Source organism: Antedon mediterranea, chromosome 4, assembly GCF_964355755.1.
Source record: "Antedon mediterranea chromosome 4, ecAntMedi1.1, whole genome shotgun sequence".
Lineage (NCBI taxonomy): Eukaryota > Metazoa > Echinodermata > Crinoidea > Comatulida > Antedonidae > Antedon > Antedon mediterranea.
The window spans coordinates 7904986-7927867 of NC_092673.1; the positions used below are offsets into that span (position 1 = coordinate 7904986).

Below are 22882 nucleotides of genomic sequence, written 5' to 3' on the forward strand. Positions count from 1 at the left end.
GACACCACCTCTCCTCAATTCTAACTCGAGTATCTCTAATTCTTTACATTTTGTTTAACTTTGCCACTCGCCCCCTACCCCTGGTTCCGCCGGTCCTGATCATTGCTGAGACAATAATTTTTAGAATATGAACATTTTAGCTTTTAATCGGGGGTAAAATGCATAAATATCCGCTAGATATGATGATAATAATGACGCAATTAATATCAACTGATAGATACAGTTAAAATTGTATCGGAATGTTTGGTAAATTGTAGATCATGTCAATCAATTGAATTCTACTACAATGTGTTGTCCTGGAGTTTGTACTCTACCGTATTGTGTATGATGGGGCGTTTATGAGGAATTTCGGAAATAAATAAACGCGTTTCAAAGTGGGTCGTTTATTCGAATAAATATACGGTATATATCAAAAAAACAAAAAGTTATTCGTTTATATTTCATAAATACAAATCAATTGAAAGATGAAAACAATCAAAGATAAAAGCTTATGTTGAGTTATATAATTACAATGTTTATACAGTTACATTTAAAATTGTTTTGAAAATACTAAAAAAGGATTCAGTATGAATGAGTATAGACTCGAGGACAAAATTAAGATAATTGATTAATAGTAGGCCTAATCGTCTGCAAATATATTCAATTCAATTCAATTCAAAGTAACATTTATTTTCTTCAAAATAAAACAGTCAACAAAATGGTGTAAAGAAAGGTAATATGATTGAAGAAGGCATGATCAAAAAAGCAAAAAGCTTGTGACAGACATGCCTAAACAAAGATTAGATAAGAACAACACGAAAAAAGAAAATAAATAAATAAATAAAAAAAATAAAGAAATAACAATATAAAAAATTTACATAACATGGGTTAAACTAAATAAGTAAAATAACAAAAAAAAAACAATTTTGGTATAAATAAAGAATTGATTCGTCTTCTTCTTGTTACTCATCATTAAAATTATTATCATAAAATGTAATATAATAAAAATTAATACTTGGATGTGATATATCTTTTAAGTTTAATTGAAAAGCTTTTCTTAGATACAGCATCTTTAATATTTGAAGGTAGTTTATTCCATAGTTTAGGTCCACTAAATCTTATGTTATATTGAAATGAAGTTTTTTTATGAAGAGGGATATGCATATCCTGTACAGTTCGAGTTCTATAATTGTGAAAAGATGCGTTTGGTTGGAATAAATTTGTAAATTGAGGTGGGTTTAGGGAGTTAATCGATGAGTAGAGAAAAGTACACTATTGATGATAGTTAAGATCTTTCAACTTTAAAAGGTTTAGGGAGGAAAATAAGGGATCTGAGTGAGCTAGTGGTGGTGCACCTGAAATTATTCGAACTACTTTCTTCTGTTTGCTAAATAATCTGCTAGTGTTGGACTCATACGTGTTGCACCAAACTACATTGCAATAGTTTAAATATGGTAAAATAAGAGTACAATACAAGGTATGAAGAATGTTTTTGGGAAGAAAAAAAGACAGTCTAAAAATGATACCAGTATTTTTGGATATTTTATTTTCAATTTATTTCATATGTTGCTTCCAAGTGAGACCTGAATCAATGGTAACACCAAGAAATTTTGTATTTTCAACGAGTGGAACAATATGTTCATTAATTTTAATATGTCTATCATCAAGATTTACAGTTTTGCGAGTGTTTCGAAACAAAATAGAACAGCATTTCTTAACGTTTACGGAAAGTTTGTTTGCTCGGAAATATTCACACACTTTAGTCAGTTCCTGGTTGACAACCGCAAAAAGTGACTGAATATTTGGATTTGTATAAAGGAGGGTAGTATCGTCAGCATAGAGACAGAAAGAAAATAATTTAGAGGATGAACAAATGTCATTTATATATAAAGAAAATAAAAGTGGGCCAAGCAGTGAACCTTGGGGGACTCCACATGATATAGGTGTAAAATGAGAGGTAACATTGCTATATTTAGTACATTGAAATCTATTTGACAGATAACTTTTAAGTAGATCATGTGCAGGTCCACGGATTCCATAAATGAAAAGTTTGGATAAGAGAATGTTATGATTGATAGTATCAAAAGCTTTTGAGAGATCAATGAATGTTCCAATAGCAAAATGGTTTTTTTCAAATGCATCCACAATACTATTAGTAAGTTGTAAAAGAGCCATCGAAGTATCATATCCTTTTCGAAAGCCATATTGATGGTCAGAAAGAATATTGTGTTTTAACATAAATTTGTATGTCCGATCATAAATGATGCGTTCAAACATTTTGGAGAAAATTGACAGAATGGAGATGGGACGATAATTGCTAACATCAGACTTGACTCCAGATTTATAGATGGGGGTTACTTTTGCAAGTTTTAATTTGTTTGGAAACACTCCTTTAGACATAGACAGGTTAAAAATATAGCAAAGTGGGTGAGAGATAAGGCTACATGTTTGCTTAACTATATTAGTACTAATATCGTCAAAACCTGGAGCCTTATTATTCTTGAAATATTTGACTGTGTTGAGTATTTCATTATCGTCAACAGGGATAAGAAATAGGGAATTGAGAGTAGGGTTCTGTAAGTAGTCTTTATAATTTGTTGCATGTGATGGTATTTGACTTGCAAGGGTAGGTCCAATCTGTCCAAAAAACTGATTAAAAGAATTTGAAATTTTAATTGGATCATTTGATAATTCGCCATCACATTCGATTTGTAAGTCTGGCTGATTATTCTTATATAATAATAATAATATTTTTTTTTAATACAACGGAATATACATTATATTGTATATATTTATATCTAAATTATTACAGAAACAGTAATACTATAATAATAATTTAGTAAATTTGGTTACATAAAAAGTATTTAAAATTAAGTTTTTCTCGGTATTGGAATGTGATCATGAATCAGAGAATCAGTCGCTGAAGATTTTGTCATTACGTCATTGTTTAGTACTCGGGACTGCGCATGCTCGTAAGTAAAAAAAAATCAGGAAGTGTGCAAGGCGTACACAAAACATAGATTGCTTCCGAATTTGGATATTTTGTATTTACTTTAATTTTGATTCAAATAAAGTTGCATCTGGCCTGTTTGATTAAAGATGGGTAACCGGGGAATGGAAGACCTTATTCCCATCGTGAATAAACTTCACGATGCATTTTCGGCGGTTGGGATGACATCGTTTATGGACTTGCCTCAAATAGCTGTCGTCGGAGGCCAAAGCGCCGGGAAAAGTAGCGTACTTGAGAATTTTGTAGGCAGGTAAGACACCGTTTTTCCCGTCACTTGAACTTGATTACATGAAATAGGACCCTGGATGTCTGGCTTAGCTTTGCATCGATTTCTGTTTTTGAACATCAAATTACGTTTTTTTAGTAATTTATTATATAGATTATATCAAAATTGTCAATATCAATAAAATACAGATTGTGAAATACCTTTAAAAACTTGATAAATACCCAAAAAATGAATATGAATTTGGTCTAAAGTGAGACGTTTCGGCCGCCCACCAAGTGGGATGTTTCGGCCCAAAAGTGGGCCAAATCGTCTCACCAAAAGTGGGCCGAATAGTCCCGGGCCGAATCGTCTCAGGGCCGAATCGTCCAGGAACCCTAGAATAGGTACTATTAGACAAATCTGTGATCATGCTCCTAATAAATGTTTGAGTTCATAACTATAAAATTAAAAGTATGACACACATTTATGTCATGAATGTATTTTCATTTTATTAAGATAAAAAGACCAGGTTCTCTTGCTGCAAAGAAAATCTTTTGCATTGATAATGATATATCCTAATTTAAAGCTCTGTCTACACTATCAAACTTTATGTGAAAAAAATGTGATGTACCCATATATGGATATGATGATTTCATATCACTACCATATTTGAGCATCTACTTCATTTGGGCATATCACACTTTTTTTGTCAAACTAGTTTGATAGCGTAGACACATTAGCATTTCTCTCTTGAATGAAATATATTTTATTTTATAATTAAAACAAAGTGCATTTTAAAATTAAATTAAGCAAATTAATTCCTTAATGTAATTTTCACATTTTATAAAAAATTTTGCTTAATTCAAGAAGAATTTTTTCTAATTTTATATATTGTTAATCATTTGAATTTTATTTATTATATTCTGTACTAAAATCATCTTGCTGTTGGATGTAATTTACCGTCAGATCAATGGTTTTATCAGTCATCACGGCAGATATTGTGTTTGTCGTTTGAACTTTTATTTGTCGTCAATGCCAATTTGGAGTCTTCATTTCCTGTTAAAGAAAATGATTTCAATGAGTAAAAGTTTTTAAATATATTTTAATCTACACAGTATGTGTATGTGATTCCAAAATCTCAAAACATTATAATTTTGTACAGACCTTGTTTTAAAATAGAATTTACAAATTTACCTACTTAAATTACTGTACTTTAGATTTATTTAATTTTAATGATAAAGTACTGACAGTCACATTCTTTGATATGATTTACCGATGTGTTTTTTTTATAGTATTAATGAAGTCTAGTACTGTTAATAAATTAACTTTCTTTAAAATGACAGACTTTCTTTCTCAAGTAAAGTTGTAAGCTTACATGATTGTACCCAGTGAGCGTTCACTGGCTAAACCCAAGGGCCCCAGAGCATAGCAGTCCAATACAACTACCCAGTGTTGGATGGCCCCTTAGGAGTGAGTAAAACCAGGGGCCTTTGCCCTGTTCGTTATGCCACTGATTGTACCAAAACTGCAGTAATTCCTTCATTATAAAATTACAATACAGTACTTTAATATATTATTCAAAAACATGTATTAAGATTTTTCAATTGGAAAGTTGGAAAGTACACTAAGTAGTACTGCTGTACCAATAGGCTAGCTCTAAAGCTCTGTCTTCACTATCAAACAAATTTTACAAAAAAGTGTGATGTGCCTAGGTATGGTAGTGATGTGCTTAAATATGGTATATGACATCATCATGTCCATATACACTATGGGCAAATCATATTTTTGTTTACAAAGTAGTGTAGACAGAGCTTTATACAAGAATCTAATTAAAAAATATGTATTCATTTGTTTTCTTAATTTTCTGTAAGTATTCTTATTTTAAGCTACAGTACTTTGGTATGGTAAATTATTTCTACAACATAAAAATGGGATGTTTCAGAATATTCTTCATAAATTGTAATAAATATTAATTTTAAATAATAAATATTTATGGAATGTACAATGTTTGATTTAAGTTTAAAACTTGCATATTATAACAGATATACTGTGCTGCATAAATTCTGGTTGTCCATTGAGGATTTCTGTGAACATACTCATTTAAAAAGTGGTTCTTCCTGGTTTTCATAGCAGAATTTTGTCAAATTTTGTATTTGACCATTTTAAGGGAAATTAATGTTTTTTCGTCTAGATTTCAATTACAAATATTTGATTTATGTATAATTAACCAGATTTTATGTTTAAAATTCATGCCTGTACCTTAGCTTTAAATATACAGATCTAGGGCCCGAATGATCAACTTTGCTGAAAAGGGGTATCCTCATGAAATATAGTTCAATAATTAAATTATGGTGACACTTACTTATTTAACTGCAATGATGTCATCTAGCAAGTAGGGTTTTGGGATTCACAGTACACAAAAGATACATTAACTGTGCTAAGCTAGCAGAGCCTATGTTTATTATCATGTCTGTATTTGGTCGAGTGAATGATTGATTTTATTAGATCCTTTGAAATAAATACAATACAAATATTTAAAAAGAACATCAGAATTTAATTCGCATTAAAAGCTGGCATACAGTAAAACATTGACCAATTTTTTCCCAATGAAATTTTCCATCAGAAAATGTGAGTAGTCTAGAATCAATCTTAAAAAAGTAAATGATTAAAAACCAATTTTACTGTACCTTTTCTACCATACTGATATTGATAAAGGAAAGGACTATATTAATATTAAACATGGTTTTATTGCAAACCTTACTAATTTCTACAGCTGTTACATTTATAGATTTTTTATTTTTTGTAGGGATTTTCTTCCTCGAGGATCAGGAATTGTGACAAGACGACCTCTGATTTTACAGCTCATCAATAACAAAGCAGGTAAGCATCAAGCCTCTATCTTTACCTTCCCTGTTCTTGTCATAAACTGTACTAAGTACAGTAGCTCAACATAGCACTTTGGCAAATTTTTTCACATGAATAGGAAAGGTGTTTTATGTTAAAATTCACAACAATCAGAAGTTAGAAATGTTCAATTCGCAAATATTCACCTAGTGGAAAACAGGCTTTACAGTCAACTTAAAACTTATCACATGACAGTATACATTATTACCTGTATTTAGTTAAAAAACTTTACTCAATGTTTGTACTGTACTGTATTATTAAGTAACCTATTTGTTTAAAATATTTAAAGAGGGACTACAGTTGTTTTAAGGTAAATAATTTTTTTTGCATCTAATTTTTGGTAAAAGTGAATAACTACTGTATATGTGACAAATAAAATATTCAGCAAAAACATTTAAACATTTTTTTTTCAGGAGACAATACAGTATCTTTAAATAAAATATACCAATTTGAAATCATTTTAACAGTTAAAATTATTATAAATCAGGATACTGTACAATGAACCTCATCTATGTTTATATGTAACCTTTGCTACTTCAATGCTTTCTCTCATCATTGATCATAAATAATCAATTATGTTAATATGATCATCATTAAGATTGCAATTACTGCCGTTGATGTCATTATGTCATTGACTTTCTAAGGGGTTTTAGCAAATATGTTAAGTAGATGAAAACATTCCACATCCCAAGCTGTTAATTTAAAAATGCATTCATATGAAAAATACAATATTGTTTAAAATAATGTACAATTTTTCAGTGCTGTTAACTTTGCAATTATATTTCATATCTTTGCTTATGTATTGTAGGGGATGTTATGTGAGTTGAGTATAAAAATAATTGAATTTACCACAAGGGCCAAAATATAGTGGATATATTCACCAATATATGCAATACCGAAAAATCTGTCAGCCTTTAGTCTAACCAGTGCGGTCAAAGGGACTACATTAATTGAGATTTATTTAATCCATATTATTATTGTTATAGAATATGCTGAGTTTCTACACTGTAAAGGAAAGAAGTTTACAGATTTTGGTGAAGTGAGAAAAGAAATAGAGGCAGAGACAGACCGAATCACAGGCTCCAACAAAGGCATATCAAATGTACCAATTAATCTCAGAGTTTATTCTCCTAATGGTAAATTTTCCTTTTTAAATTTGTCATAAGATATAAAATATTTATTAAATTGTTAGGTTGTGTTTTTCTTTTCATCTATGAACAAAATTTTACTGGTGGATATTGTGGAGAAATTGGCAAAGATGATCCAAAGTGTAAAAAAAGAAATGATCTGGAGGTTATCTGTACTATAGTGATGTGAAACTTGTTTTTGGATTATGTTGTATATGTTTCACTATTACAGTACTTGTTAGGGAAAACATGAACAATGTTGACTTGTTCCTAATAGTTTCAGAACATCATCAAAGTGCAAATAACAGAAAGTTTGTAGTTCATCTTATGGTAATACAGTACTAATTATTTTAAACTTTGTTTTCTCCTTAGTGTTAAATCTCACATTGATTGATTTACCTGGCATGACAAAGGTTCCTGTCGGCGATCAACCTGTAGATATTGAGATGCAGATCCGTGGAATGCTGATGGAGTTCATTACAAAAGATAACACATTGATACTTGCTGTATCACCAGCAAATTCAGATCTCGCAAACTCGGATGCGCTCAAGCTATCTAAAGAGGTTGATCCTTCAGGTGGGCACTCATATATTTACACCATTTTAGGAAATTTTGAAAGAAATGAATTCAGTACTTGTGGGCTATACCACATTTTTTTGGCTATGCACATTAAATTTAAAGTTCTATGAGGCATATGTATAAAAGTCACCAACCAATTTTTAATATGCTGGTATTTATAACTAATACCGCATTTGACCGTGTGTAATCCTATGCTCGAGAATAATCCCACCCCCTAAGTTAGACTAAATTTGGACACAGGACTTTGGTAAATCCATAGTTATTTCAATCCACCAAGTTATTTACATTAATAATATTTTATTTATAAAGTATAAAAAATGAAGTTGTTTGTAATGTAATTAATGTCTTTAATTTAGGTGCTCGTACAATTGGTGTAATAACAAAACTGGACTTGATGGATGATGGAACTGATGCCAGGGACATTTTAGAAAACAGACTACTTCCACTACGAAGAGGTATTGTATTTTTCTATTACAGTGACCTGTTTTATGTCATAGGTTATGTCTGGAAAAGGCCAAGAGGGAGCAAACAAAAATAGACTGAAAACCTAAAACAGAGTCTACGGGTAGCTGCTGCCTCCTACATATGACTTTATGAGTTTATCTTATTTAAATCCGGATAGCTGCTCACGACTTCAATGCACCTATATCAACAATGTTTCTTCCTATTTTAAACCTATTGTTTGTGGTGTTCCTCAAGGGTCTCTATTAGGCCCTCTTCTTTTTTTATTGTATATCAATGATTTACCAAATGCATCTGACATCCTTTCTTTTTATCTTTATGCTGATGACACAACCATTGTTTATTCACACACTAATTTTGATTTCATTTTCAATACTTTTAATAGGGAATTGAAGAACGTGAACGATTATTTCAATGCAAACAAACTTTCAATAAATATTAACAAATGCCATTTTATACTTTTTGGTTTTCGACACCAAGATTTGATTAACGACACTCATAATGTTTACCTTGCTGCCCACAAAATTCCTCTTGTTAAGCATACTAAATTTCTTGGAGTAGAAATAGACGAAGAACTAAACTTCAAACATCACATTAAAGAGATCGAAACTAAAATTTCGAAAAATATTGGAATTTTATATCGTCTTTCATTTTACTTGCCCAAAGAAGTCCTTCGCATGATTTATTGTTCACTTGTTTTACCTTTTATTTCTTACTGTAATATTGTCTGGGCAAACAACTATGTTTCAAACCTCAACAAAATTGTTATTCTCCAAAAAAAAGCTATTCGCCTAATGAAAATGTTTCCTCTGCTTCATCTTACTTCTGTGGTTATTTTAGGATATTGTATAGATCATTTTTGTGTGTAAAGCACTTAGAAACATTGTATTAGGCTGTATATAAGACTAGACTACCATTATTATTATTATTACAGGGTATTACTGTATTACTTACAATCTCTTTTCATGTTATTTGTAGCAATTACATTTTTATTTTCCTAAGGTTACATTGGTGTTGTAAACAGAAGTCAGAAAGACATCGATGGCCAGAAGGACATCAAAGCAGCACTTGCAGCTGAAAGGAAGTTTTTTTTAAGTCACGCTTCATACAGACACCTGGCAGATAAGATGGGAACTCCATATCTACAGAAAGTACTGAACCAGGTATAAAGAGCTACAATTCTCTTTATGAAACCATTCATATTAAAAAATGTATTCCATATAATGTACAATATGCCATATCATTGCCACAGTGATAATAATTTCACTAGTATATTACCTGGATAAACCGACATAGGCCTTTTCCCCTCGGAGACAGTTGTATAAATTAAATTAGAATCCTATCCCAGATAGCATTAAACATGAATACCTTCCATTATTCTTTAAGCTTGCAACTATGTGTTGTTCTTTAAACATCGCATTTTACTGTACTATATGATTTTTTTACTTTTGTCTTACCTTATATACAGAGTACTGTAATATGAAATCCAATTTTATTCATGTAATCTGGAGTCTCGTACATACAACCCTTCCTGGTTTGTTGAGACCCCATTTCATCATTTCTGTACATTAGTACTATTTTTATTGAATTTGTGATGAACATATTTGTATTTGATTCAATTGAAAAGTGTGATTTATGCTTATTAACGATTCAAGTAATATATATTATTTGAATTTTGTTTAGCAATTAACAAATCACATACGTGACACGTTACCACAACTACGAAGCAAGTTACAGTCACAGCAGCTATCACTGGAAAAAGAGGTTGCAGAATTTAAGAATATGAATGTTGATGATCCAGCAAGGAAAACAAAAGCAATGCTACAGTAAGTTGTACCTGATACATGAGCAGTATCATGTGTAGTGATGTTAAACATCCTGCAGTATCATTATTATTATTATTATTATTACTTGTATAGCGCACATTTATACAACATTTAATTATAATCAGCGGCGCTTCACATCAATTAGTATCGTAACATTGTTTGAAATATAGTGCTTTTAAATGTTTTTTAAACTGATTATAGTCGTCTTAAGTGTTTAATGTGACTTGGTAATCTGTTCCAAATTTTGGGTCCTGCTACGGCGAACGAACTGTCAGCAAATGTCTTTCGTTTAGTTCGTGGGATTGTCAGGTTATAATTGCTGGTGCTTGAACGAGTACTGCTAATGGCAATCTTCATCCCATGTGGGACACTTAGTATAGTTTATATTAAGAGTTAGATTCTATAATACAGAACTGCAGAACGTTTAACGTTGCTAGACGTAATACCGTACAAAAATTGGCTGTAAGTTGAACGGAGGTTGTAACTCTCTGATTATTTTAAATAGCAAGAGCCGAAGAAATACAACAATGTAAATATTGGCTGCACTCTTTCACAAAGACATTTAATTATGATAGTTCTCTATAATGGACAATAAACCTAAATTTGAAAAAGGAATTACTTTTAGAATCTTCGGCCAATAAATTAATTAACCCAACAACAAATTATGATATATGTATCAAATAATGTGTAATGTGTATTGACAAATAATAAAAAACAACAAATTTCGAGTAGAGTCTGAATACATGATTATGTTTATTCTTTTTTATTAGAATGGTACAAGGGTTTGGTGTTGGCTTTGAGAAGATTATTGAAGGGTCAGGTGATAAAGTGGACACAGATGAGTTATCTGCCGGTGCAAAAATCAACCATATCTTCCATAAACGTTTCCCTTTTGAAATTGCTAAAATGGAATACGATGAAAAAGCACTACGACGAGAAATCAGCATCACTATTAAAAATATTCATGGTGTAAAGTAAGATTCTTTTCAAGTTCAACCTTATATTGCCTATACTGTATTTACATATATTTACATATACCAGATGTTGCATTCTAAGCTTTCATAATTTAATGAAAATCAAAACATGTATGTTAACTTAACTGTGTTTGCTATCATGCAAATTAAAAGAACAATGACATCATCATCTATACCGAAAACACCATCATAACTCTCCAAAGCTGTACTTCCGGAAAATTCTCTCTAAAAATCTTCTGAAAGGGCCAAATGATCCTCAATATATTGAAGCCTATTTTCTTCTTTTTCCAAGTGGTCAAACAATCAATCAATTCATGTTGTATCATGCTCCTTCCAACTGATTTTCATCCTTTCTTAACATATCTTTCCATTCCACATCTTTCTTTACTGCTTCTGCCAGAACATCAAACACTGTGGTGACTGCTGCAGACCAACTCTAACGCTCAAATTCTCTAAGAAGCCATTACCACATTTTGATTTTTGGGTGTGTCGCTTCATAAATTGCCATTAACAATTGATTAAAATTAATTTTCAAAACCGGAATACCAGAATTTATGGAAAAGTAATTATTTTGTGTTAGCCCAGGGTTTCAGGTTTTGAGAGAGTTAGTAATCATGCCAAACTGTTTCTCACTGCAGTAACTTTTGTTTAACTTCAACAATGTATGATTTCAGTTTGTTTCAATGACAATAAATTGTTTGTATAAAATAAACCCAAAAAAGCTTGTTAAATAAGTATAATAGGTAAAACATTTAAACAAATTTGTAGTACTGTAGTTCCAAATTTTATTGCATGTTATATAAATAGTTATAATTGTGACGTTCTCATCCTCAGAGTTGGCCTTTTTACTCCAGACAGTGCATTTGAAGCCATCACAAAGAAACAAATTTCAAGGTTAAAAGAGCCTGCCCTCAAGTGTGTGGATATGGTAGTTACAGAACTAAATAATGTTGTCAGGTCCTGTGGAGAAAGGGTATTTAAATCTTTAATATTATTACCATAAGCTCAACCAGAAACTTTTGTGAATTTTTGACTGAAATTCGCGATAGTTTCATGCTGCGAATAATTTTCAGGATAATATTGAGTATGCAAAATACAGTACTACAGTACAAGCAGTTACACGTACACACGTGCCTACTACTGATAAAACCAAAGCTTTTTTGTTTGCTTTATTGTGTACCGTCAGTAAACACAAAGGATGTCGCATTCTTATTGCTAAGTTAGAATAAAGTACTGTACAATGAAACCTGGGCGTGGTCATCCAAACAACACAAATCACTGTATTAGTAGAGTGTACATGTTTTGTAACACGAAGGTCGCGCTCACAATGAATTGATACAGTATTTACTTGTACCTAATTTTTCAAATTTGTGAAAGTTTTATTGAAATGGGCGATGTAACCGTTTTGTGTTTCATGTCGCAAAAGTTTCTGGTTTTACAGTAATCATCTTCATGCTGTACTGGAAACTGCCGAAATTTTGGGATAGCTGGCAGTGCAGCGCCTATCATGATCAGCACACTGTGAAATAATACGTACACTGTATGTAAACAGCTTTATGTCTCATTCGAAGGATTAGATGAAAGCAATGAGTAAATTAACTTACCAATGGATACAGTCAATATTACAGGTCCCATGCTCTCACATTCTGGTCTGATCCCTTACCATGCCATATCAGACTTGTGAAATTATTTGATTAAATTATAAAGTTTAATATTGTATACTAAAAACTGAAGAAACTTCTGATCCTCAAAATTTAAAACTAAGCAACCATGGGCCAGAAGTAAACTCTACACTACACTGTATTATTGCAAACATAATTTTCTCATGGTTTTTTCAATAATGTCTTGTAAATTCAGCTTTTAATTTTATCTTATATTTTTGTTGATTGTAGATGGCAAGATACCCAAGGCTACGAGAAGAAACAGAACGCATTATAACAACACACGTACGTGAACGAGAACAGCGGACGAAAGATAATGTACTGGTTCTTCTGGACATCCAACTCTCCTACATGAATACAAATCATGAAGATTTTATTGGGTTTGCCAAGTATGTTCATTTAATTTAAACTTTAAAAGCTTTAAAAATTGCTATATAATTCCCAACATTTGACTACTCACAGTGATTGTTAAGGTGTTTTTTTCAATTCAATCTTTACTTCTGATCAATAACATAATAAATAAATAATTTAAGAAAGGAAAAAAGAGGACTTCTGAACCACATCTTATTACATGAAAACCTTAATTGTTACAAATTTTATCATTAAACCACTTGGCCATATAAACCAAAATTCTCTGTTTTTTATTATCAATTCAATCAATTACTAAAATGTTTGTTTATCTTTTTATTTATTTATCAACCATTGGGCTAATTAGCCCATCATATTAAAGGCATGCTACTTTATTGATACAGAATGGCCTTGCCCATTGGCTCTATTCTATCCCACAATGTTATAAAAAATAAAATGTTACACATTTTGGACAAACAATAGATTGTTGTGTTACAGGTTCTTTTGCAATAACATCAACTGAGAATAATGTCAGAAACAATTCATATTTGTTATGTTTAAATGTATCTTCATTCAGAAATGACTTTTTCAGTGCACAAGGTAAAAAAAAAGCTTCAGGCGAGAAGAAGGGTGTTGGAAATCAGGTATATTAAGCATGGCTGTAATAATGTTATGGATTTTTACACTGCAAATGATTATTCATAACTAATTTCTTCTTTTTTTCGGGGATTGTTGGATTGATTGAATAATTCCTACCTTTGGCTGTCCAAACTACCATTCATCGGCAGTTCTGAGAATTCAGGTTTTATTTCATAAATTTATTTCAATTTGTGTCCTGATTTTAATTAATTACATGGGGCAACTTTTACCCCCTTCCAGAGTTGTTGACAGTCCTTTATTCCTTAACAACACTACACTGGATTAAATTCAAGTAAAACATAACTTTAAAATAGGTTTTTTCTCATTCAATCCAACAAAACCAAAAGTTAATAACTTCACCCTTTTGCACTTTCTATGCTTTATTTTCGTTTTTGTTTGGTTTATTAACCTGTTACACACAGCGCACAAGCCGTGAGAAAGAGACCTACAACCAAGAAGGGTCTACAGGCATCTCACTCACTCACTCAGGTATATTCTACACGTCGTATTTCCATGCTGGTATCATTTCATTCTTAACAAAAAATAGAAAACAAATTTACAATACAGTATACCTAAAGCTTTGTTCGGTCAACAAACTAAGCAGAAAAAGTCTAGTGCAAACACTTTTGCAAATTCCTCTCACTTATCCGAGCTATAATGTTAGTTTTTTAGATATAAAATCATGATTGATTCCACCAAACTTTCGAGTTAAAATAACTATAGTGAGACATTTAATGTATAGGCAAACTGCCTTAAAATGTGACATGTTTCGAGAAACTATTCTCATCACCAGAAATATAAGTACTCTAGCGATGTTTTCTGTTCTGATGATGAGAATAGTTTTTCGAAACATGTCTATGTTAGACATTCATTAAATGTCTCGCTATAGTTATTTTAACTCGAATGTTAGTTTTAATGAGCGAAGTTTGCTATGGTAGGGGTGGTTTAACTGAGCAACAAAGGTCGGTTAAATTTACTGAGTCATATCATCACATAAATCCCTAATTATTTGATTCATAACTCAGATAGTTTAAAGGTATATTGGCCCCCAGAAATATTCAATATGCCATTTTAATGTCATATTTATAGTTATTCACTTTGACTAAATGAATTTGATAATTTACATGAAAAAACTATAAATTTAAATGTTAATTTTTGTTTTTTTTAATAAATGAAATCATTATTTTTCTATGGAAGGGAATAACTTTTTTTAAACTGCAAAATGACCTATTCAAAGTCTTATTTTATTAATCTTTATTTTTTCATGTGGTTTGTAATTTAATTTTTTGTTTTTGCAAAATACACTTCCATACAATCCGATATATTTGAAAAACTCTTAAATTGATTATTCATTTTTAATTCAAGAAATGTAAAGAAGACAGAGGAAAATTGGTAAAACAATAATTGTGTCTTACTGTGTATTTTGAAATAACTACTTATTTTTACAAGAATTGAATTTTCTGGCTTTATAGCCTTTTCTATTTAGCTTTTCATATTACAATTGCTATAGCAATGTAATTTATTTGCTTTGAAAAATATTATTTGTTTGTATAAAATGGTTTGTGCTATTTTTTAAGGCAATATTTTGTAATTTATGTACCATGACTTATATGAATAAAATAAAAAACCTGATAATAATTTTACTTAAACTAAACAAATTAATAAGTCTCAGAATGTTCAGGTTTTTTTAAAAAGCAGAACTCATCGTATTTCATGGGACACCCCTATTAAGGGAACTCAAGGAGAAATATATACTGCTGACCCTATTTTAAGGAAACAATTTGTAAGGTTCCAAAAGTGTTCCCTTAATAGGGGTTGTACTGTATATATAAAACTATTTTGATAGATTTAACAAATAATAATATTATATTGTATATGTGCCTAATTCCAATTATTACTACTGTACTAGCACTGATTAATGCGTAATTGAGCAGTTATTGCTTTTAACAAAATTGCCAGACCCCATGTGTCGTTTGCCACGCCTGCTGGTGTATTAAACTTGTTATTGGTATCTTACGACGGGATCAGTGAATCATAATATAAACACTTGAGTTTCAATTATTCTCTAATTATTATTCTTTTCTGCATTATTATTTTACAAAATTACCTTTATTTATTTGTCAGCCAAATTATCAGATTTTGACCAAATTGTTAGCGTAGATAAAGCAGACGCTTTATATATTTATAATATAGGTAAAAATTTAAATATTTTGTTGAAATCTCTTAGGCTATATTATAAAACCTAAAATTAGTTGTCAGGAAAGTGGGGTTCAGGCCTTATCAGCAATTTTACCTAATGTGACCTCTTTGCAAGGTCAGATTTTTCGGGGCTTTTTTTAGAAGTAGAAGTAAAAAATGTATTACAAAATTTGTATGCAATTATTTCACGATTAAACCTTAAATTCCATCTACTAAGACTTGATTAAATGTTTTCTCCTAATGGAGGCTGGTTGTGGCACCCTTGTTTTCACTTGTTAATTGTGTGGACTCTTTTTACTACCTCTTCACTTACACTTTATATTGCATGATTTTTTTATTTTGCTTTTAAACTGCTTTGCACTATATCTAATTCTTAATAATTAGATAAACAATATATAAATAAAAATTGCAAGTTGTCTATTAATTCACCTATTTAGTGTAAGTTATATTTAGGGTATATCTAGTAATTCTTTAACAAATTAAAATAGTTATGTTCGTGCACTAATCATGATTTCTGCCTTAACATATTGGGGAAAAAAATGTATAACTAAGGAGGTCAACTGATATATTTTTAACAGATACAGTTTATTATCTTATATATTATCTGTGTAATTACCAAAACTGATTTTGTTTTTAAATTTGATTTTTACTAGGTTATTCGTAAAGGATGGATTAGTTTACACAACATCAGTTTTATGAAAGGTGGTTCACGTGACTACTGGTTTGTCCTCACTGCCGAAAATGTCATGTGGTTTAAGGATGATGAAGTAAGTTGCTTATTTATACGTTTTTGTATGCACAAGCAAGGGTTTTAAATGTACTGTAGTTTAAAACCATTCCAATATAATTGCAGTCATTGTATAATATACTGTAGCTGTATTATAAAATCCTGTATTTCACTTTAAAAGTGGTATTTATTCTGGTAGGAGAATTTTGAGTTCGCACTTCCCTAACCTAAGTGTGATTGTTGAACAATTAAAGTCATCACAAAACCTTCATATAGTGTACATTCACACCTAATAAATTTGAATCTGGAAAATTCTGGTACATAGTCTAGATTAGAACCAATACCCTTGGAATAGGTATAAAAGCACCAATCTTAAGTGGCACTGTTAAACTGCTGTTCATTTTCTAATGAAAAATCTTATATTTTTTTAGGAAAAAGAAAAGAAATTTTATCTTCCATTGGAAAATTTAAAGTTAAAAGATTTAGAACAAGGATTTTTATCAAAGAAACATGCATTTGCACTGTTCAACCCAGATCAAAGGTATTCAGTTGTTTTTATTTAAATTCTACATTAACAATATACTTTTCTATAAGTTATATTTTATCTAGCCTTACAGTATTTTGTTATATTTCTGAACAATTATTGTGGTTGTAAGAATTAGTGGTGATTCCAGGATTTCCCGATGAAGAATGGTTCAATTGAAATATTGTGTTTGTATTCACAATTTGACAGATTTGATTTCCTATTCCTTAAGCAACATGTCCTGGTTTAATAAACTAACTGGCATTGTCAAATAAACCATGGTCCTTCAAGAAGTTATAAAGCCTCTCATACTGTATGACCACTATCCTTTATCAAGTGGTAATTTATCCTTGATCCAGTGATTTTTATAGACTAGTAAATTAATCGCTGTCCTATCAGGTAGGTGGTGATCTCCCTGAACAGGGGCTATTTTGTGAACCCCCTACTTGTCTCGAGTAATGAACTGGGTTCTTTAAAATGCACACGGACAAACTGTGTACACCTGACCTACGCTGTATATTAGTCCTTATCCAAGAAGTCCTGTTCCACCACCAGAACGTGGAGCGAGTTGGCCTTGAACCCATGTCGATATTGCTATTTAGGCACGGTAAACGGCGCCCCTGCCTTGGCTTGCTCTTAATAGAGTTACTATATGCTTACATTTTATTTGTTTTAGGAATGTATATAAGGATTATAAACAATTAGAATTATCATGCGAAAGTCAAGAAGAGGTTGATAGTTGGAAGGCATCGTTCTTAAGAGCAGGTGTTTATCCAGAAACCATAAAAGATGATGATGACGATACACAAACTTCAGCAGTAAGTACTTTAAATTCATAATCAACATATTTAATATTAAACCCCCTCCCCCACCCCCTATTCAGGGGAAACCTCAAATTCATTGAAATATAAATAAGGGAAATATTTGTTAATAACACTACAGCCAACCACTATTCAGAGACATTTTGACTTTCTTAGTCCTGTAGTATAATAACCAAAAATGCAATTTTATATTCATTCTCTTTTTATAGCAAGTAGGTGACATCGGTTCAATGGATCCTATCTTAGAGAGACAGGTGGAAACAATACGGAATTTAGTGGAATCATACATGAAAATTGTCAGCAAACAGGTTCGAGATCTTGTGCCCAAAACTCTTATGTTCCTTATGATTAATGATGTAAGTTTTTTGGGATTCTGAACTATTTAATCTCTTTAAGCATTTGTGCTCCTTCATGTATGTCCTTATCCTTATGTATTCAAATAGAGCTATATAGATTTTAAAACATAGGCATTGCACACAAAACATCTTCTGGTTGAGGGTTCAATATCATTTTATGATATTTTTCGTTTATATAGCATTTCTGTATGTATTTTAAAATATTTTTTTTTAGTGTCTGACTTTGCAGTTATTATCTTTTTAATTATTTTGAAACAAATTATTTTGTTAAATTAAACTCAATAAGTAGTTATTATTTTTAGCATAATTATATACCACAATAAAACTAGTATACAGACGTTGCTGATTGATAATAATTTTTTTTGGTTTTGGTCTTATTAAAACATAATGGAATAAAGATATAATAACATCTTTGTAGTTCATTTTTTGTTCCTTAGTCTTGGTTCAACAATGACATGGGACAGAGCATGCTTGACCAATCATAATTGACAGATCATCCAAACTGTTTGTTGTGATTCATTGATTTACTTGGGTTGCATGCATATTGTCTTAGTGGGAACCAAGCTTTAAAGCTCATCTCATTGTGTATTACCTAGAAAGTGAAAGTAATTCAAATTTATTTTTTTCTAGACAAAAGAATTCATAACATCAGAGTTGTTGGCTCATCTGTATTCCTCTGGCGACCAGAACGGCCTGATGGAAGAGTCAGCGGAAGAGGCTGAACGTCGGGATGAGATGGTCCGGATGTATCAGGCAACAAAGGAGGCACTACAAATTATTGGTGATGTCAGTATGAAGACAATCTCAACACCGCTTCCACCACCAGTTAAGAATGACGACCTCATTAAACCATTCTCAAATGGGTAAATAGTAGCTACACCTTCCGAATAGTAAATCAAAAGCCCAAAATCATGTCAGAAGGATTTAGTCATACCTACACAGCATAAACACAATTGATTTTGCTGTATAAAAGGATCTGTGGGATAAATTCTGTTTGAGTCAGATTCAATTTTATTTTGCCACTTAAAATATGGAAATAATATGAGTAAATTTTTAAAATGTATATTAATAAAATTATTATACAATATTTATATTATTTAAAACAATCAATATATTAAAAACAGACATATACTACAGGGATACACAATTTCAAATGACCTGCAAAAAGCTACTGGTAAAAAAACCAATATAAATAAAATAATGTTAAAACAAGTGGTTTAAAGTCTATGCATGCTCTATGTCTGGCCTGCAAGATAATTTATAAATTACAATCTGGCCCATGGTAGAAAACTGACAACTGATATATGCTTTTTATGTATTTCAGTCCATCGTCACAACCACAACCTCAAGTAAGCAGGAGGCCACCTCCTAGGCCCACTGGACAACAGCAGCCTCCAAGACCAGTACCAGCAAGGCCAGATGTTCCAAATAGACCAGCTCCTGGTATACCAAAGTAAGCACACTCAGGCTTTAGAAAAACTAAACCCTTGTTTGTTCTCTAAATACTCTCAATAAAATCCAGTGTTCCATTTATAACATGTGGATGCTAAAAAGGAAGTAAACAATTATGTATTATGCTGTCTTTTGTTTCCGCAAATTTGATAAAATGTAAGTTAAAAACTGATTTTTTATTTTAATTTCAGGCGACCTGACAATAAATCAATGCCACCAGCAGTTCCTGGACGACCTCGATAAAATATTTGAAGAACATTAATACAGACCTTGAACTGATGATGGTCATGCCCCAATAAATCATTTACTTCCATGTATTTACATATTAGGAAGGAATGTAAAGTAGTACACCCTTCCTAATACTAATTAATACTAGCAGTATTGTGTCAAAGGTCATACAATAATTGTGCTAATATAATATTATTTCTAATAGTGAATATGCGCCATTTCCAAATGGTTTAATAAATTTTCTGTAGATGATGTTTTACATATCAAAAGCCATCAAAGATAAGTGAAATGATTTTTTTATGAATACCAAACAATAGTATGTTTAAATAATCCTGTATAAATAAACAATGTTCAGAAATGCAAAGATGTGACTTCAGTCCATCGTTTATAAGAAAACATGTTATCCTAGGCCCACTAAACAGCACCAGTCACACCTTCTTAGATAATAAATATGCAATAGTGTTTATCCATACATGACTAATAAGCCTATTCCTTCAATACATGACTTGATTGCCTTTCCTCCTTTTTGTAACAACATCAAACACACAGGAGGTCATCGAATAGTGCGTTTTTGCATTAGGGCACCAAGCGAAAGGAGCGGTCCTATTTATTAAATGCATTTTGTACAACCGATGATGATAAGCTTCATCCTAGGCCGTAGACCTTGTGAAGGGCTCAGTAGGTTTTGCGTTAGCCAGGATAGATCTTAGGTTAGCAAAGTTTAGAAGGATTAACTAAAAAAACCTAATCAAATTCTTAAACAGGGCTTACGAGGATGGTTCCATATTTTAAATGAATCGGTAAAGTATACACAAACAAAATTGTTTTTATGTTAAGTAGAAAAAAAATTAAGAATAAAGTGATTTGTTAGTTTCATTTACAGTTCCAGGGGTGGATGGAGGAGGCCCAGAGTCATAATTCCCTCTTTTACTATTTACTGATTATTAGGTAAGACTATATTCACACCTTAAAATATTTTGTAATGGCCACTGTGCAAGACCCTAATGAAAACTGTACAACCCCCTTTCCCCTCTTAACCAACTGGCCATTCACAAAATTCCTTAACCCATCCCTGAATTTTTAGCAATAATTTTTTTTTGTGGAAAAATTTGCAACTGCCATTTACTGAAAATAAAATTATGTTGCCGTAGTATGTATATTGAAATATTTGTTTTATAGATATATTAAATTATAAATATAAAGATATGTGAATAATGTTTTGTTTACAAATTTTAATGTTCCAAGTCTGTACAATTATAAATATTAATCTGGTCAAAGTCCAAATTTGTTTAGAAGAAAGAAGGCGTTATTATGATTTTTTAATCCATTTGAGTACATTGTAAATTTAAAATTTTCAAGTATACAAAATAAAAAATTATTATTTATAAAGATGTTATAATTTATTATTGCTATTTGAATGGATATTTTAGCCTATATTCATTGCATATTACACATTTTGAATGAATGATGAAGCTTAAACAGAATTTACGATATATATTGTCAAAATATAACCTACATAGATGAACATCTGTAGAGGGTATTGGTACATGTTTTACTGCAAAATGTTGGCGTACATGATTGATACTGATTTTCTATAATTTTTTTTCATTACTTTTTATTTATCCTAGCTTTCATTTAAAATGCAAACAAAAGAAATGCGTTATACTGTACTAGTTTGCTTTTATACATTCCTCAATTGTAATTTGTAGAAAATATATACATAGATATATCTCAAAAGTCCTAAATGCATTACATTATAACTATAAAACATATGTGTATATGTTTAATGTACCCTTTAACATATGTGTGTATGTTTAATGTACCCTTTAACATATGTGTATATGTTTAATGTACCCTTTAACATATGTGTATATGTTTAATGTACCCTTTAACATATGTGTATATGTTTAATGTACCCTTTAACATAATTATGTGTATATGTTTAATGTACCCTTTAACATATGTGTATATGTTTAATGTACCCTTTTACATATGTGTATATGTTTAATGTAGCCTTTTACATATGTGTATATGTTTAATGTACCCTTTAACATATGTGTATATGTTTTATGTACCCTTTTTACAAATTCGCGTCCTAGTCTTCTAAAATATTACTTCTGATTAAATTGTAGAATTAATTATATATAAGTATATGTTAACCATTAAATAATGAACGTTTATGATTTTCACAAAGGAAAAACATTAATTATTACACATAATTAATTTTTAGTGTTGAAAGGCCCTAGGCCCATTAATCAATATATCAGTAGTGCTCGGAACAAGGTACTACAGTGTATACAGAATGGTTTTCAGTCACCAACATTCTCCGAACGTGCAATGTACCACCCACTTGTGAGGATGGATCAAAATAATGATACATAATCAACCAATCAAATAACAAGGATATATATATAAAACCTTTAAGAATATTATTATCTGGATTAGAAATGAGTTATTTTATTTATATCTGAGGGATATAACCATTGTATATGTGATCATGTTTTATATAGGGTGTAACAGTACTTATTCCCTAATTAAAAGTTAAAAATATCTGAATTTAAATAAAGAATATGTTTATTTGTATGATGATGTAAATAAATTAGTGTGAATTATATAAGACTTGATAAGTGAATAATAAATATATAAAAAATATACAAATCTTTGTTAATATTATTAGTCATTATAAAATCTATTATTTTTACATTTTAGAACCCAACAGTGTCTCCTTAATAGGGGTTTCTTTTAAATAGTTGTTGCCTTTTCTACTTCAATAATCTCTTCTGACAGCTAAAATAACATTGTGAACTACCTTTTAATATATATCTATTTTTTAATAGACTATTAACATTTTATCTCAGTGCT

At 30.8% G+C, this 22882-nt stretch overlaps 1 protein-coding gene across 3 annotated transcripts; it reads left to right on the forward strand.

Moving 5' to 3' along the window:
• Nucleotides 1–2983: 2983 nt before the first annotated feature.
• LOC140046525 (dynamin-1-like) lies at nucleotides 2984–22644 on the forward strand. 3 transcript variants are annotated; one of them, XM_072091199.1, is made up of 18 exons: nucleotides 2984–3239; nucleotides 6001–6074; nucleotides 7085–7234; nucleotides 7598–7801; nucleotides 8161–8259; nucleotides 9269–9429; nucleotides 9950–10092; nucleotides 10863–11066; nucleotides 11901–12039; nucleotides 12959–13116; nucleotides 13653–13719; nucleotides 16567–16680; nucleotides 17072–17181; nucleotides 17840–17981; nucleotides 18194–18340; nucleotides 18971–19203; nucleotides 19665–19793; nucleotides 19984–22644. In XM_072091199.1, the coding sequence occupies exons 1-18, from the start codon at nucleotides 3079–3081 to the stop codon at nucleotides 20033–20035; spliced, it is 2487 nt and encodes an 828-aa protein (XP_071947300.1). In that variant the 5' UTR covers nucleotides 2984–3078; the 3' UTR covers nucleotides 20036–22644. The 3 variants fall into 3 exon arrangements, with proteins under 3 accessions (XP_071947300.1, XP_071947301.1, XP_071947302.1); XM_072091200.1 differs by having other exon boundaries at nucleotides 13668–13719; XM_072091201.1 differs by lacking the exons at nucleotides 19665–19793; nucleotides 19984–22644 and having other exon boundaries at nucleotides 13668–13719; nucleotides 18971–19207.
• Nucleotides 22645–22882: the final 238 nt, after the last annotated feature.

Excerpts from the sequence above, each read along its gene's own strand:
- LOC140046525 (XM_072091199.1), top strand. The coding sequence starts at position 3,079 with ATGGGTAACCGGGGAATGGAAGACCTTATTCCCATCGTGAATAAACTT. Across the intron at positions 3,240-6,000 it reads CTTGAGAATTTTGTAGGCAG|GGATTTTCTTCCTCGAGGAT; the intron begins GTAAGACACCGT and ends TATTTTTTGTAG. Across the intron at positions 7,235-7,597 it reads CAGAGTTTATTCTCCTAATG|TGTTAAATCTCACATTGATT; the intron begins GTAAATTTTCCT and ends TTTTCTCCTTAG.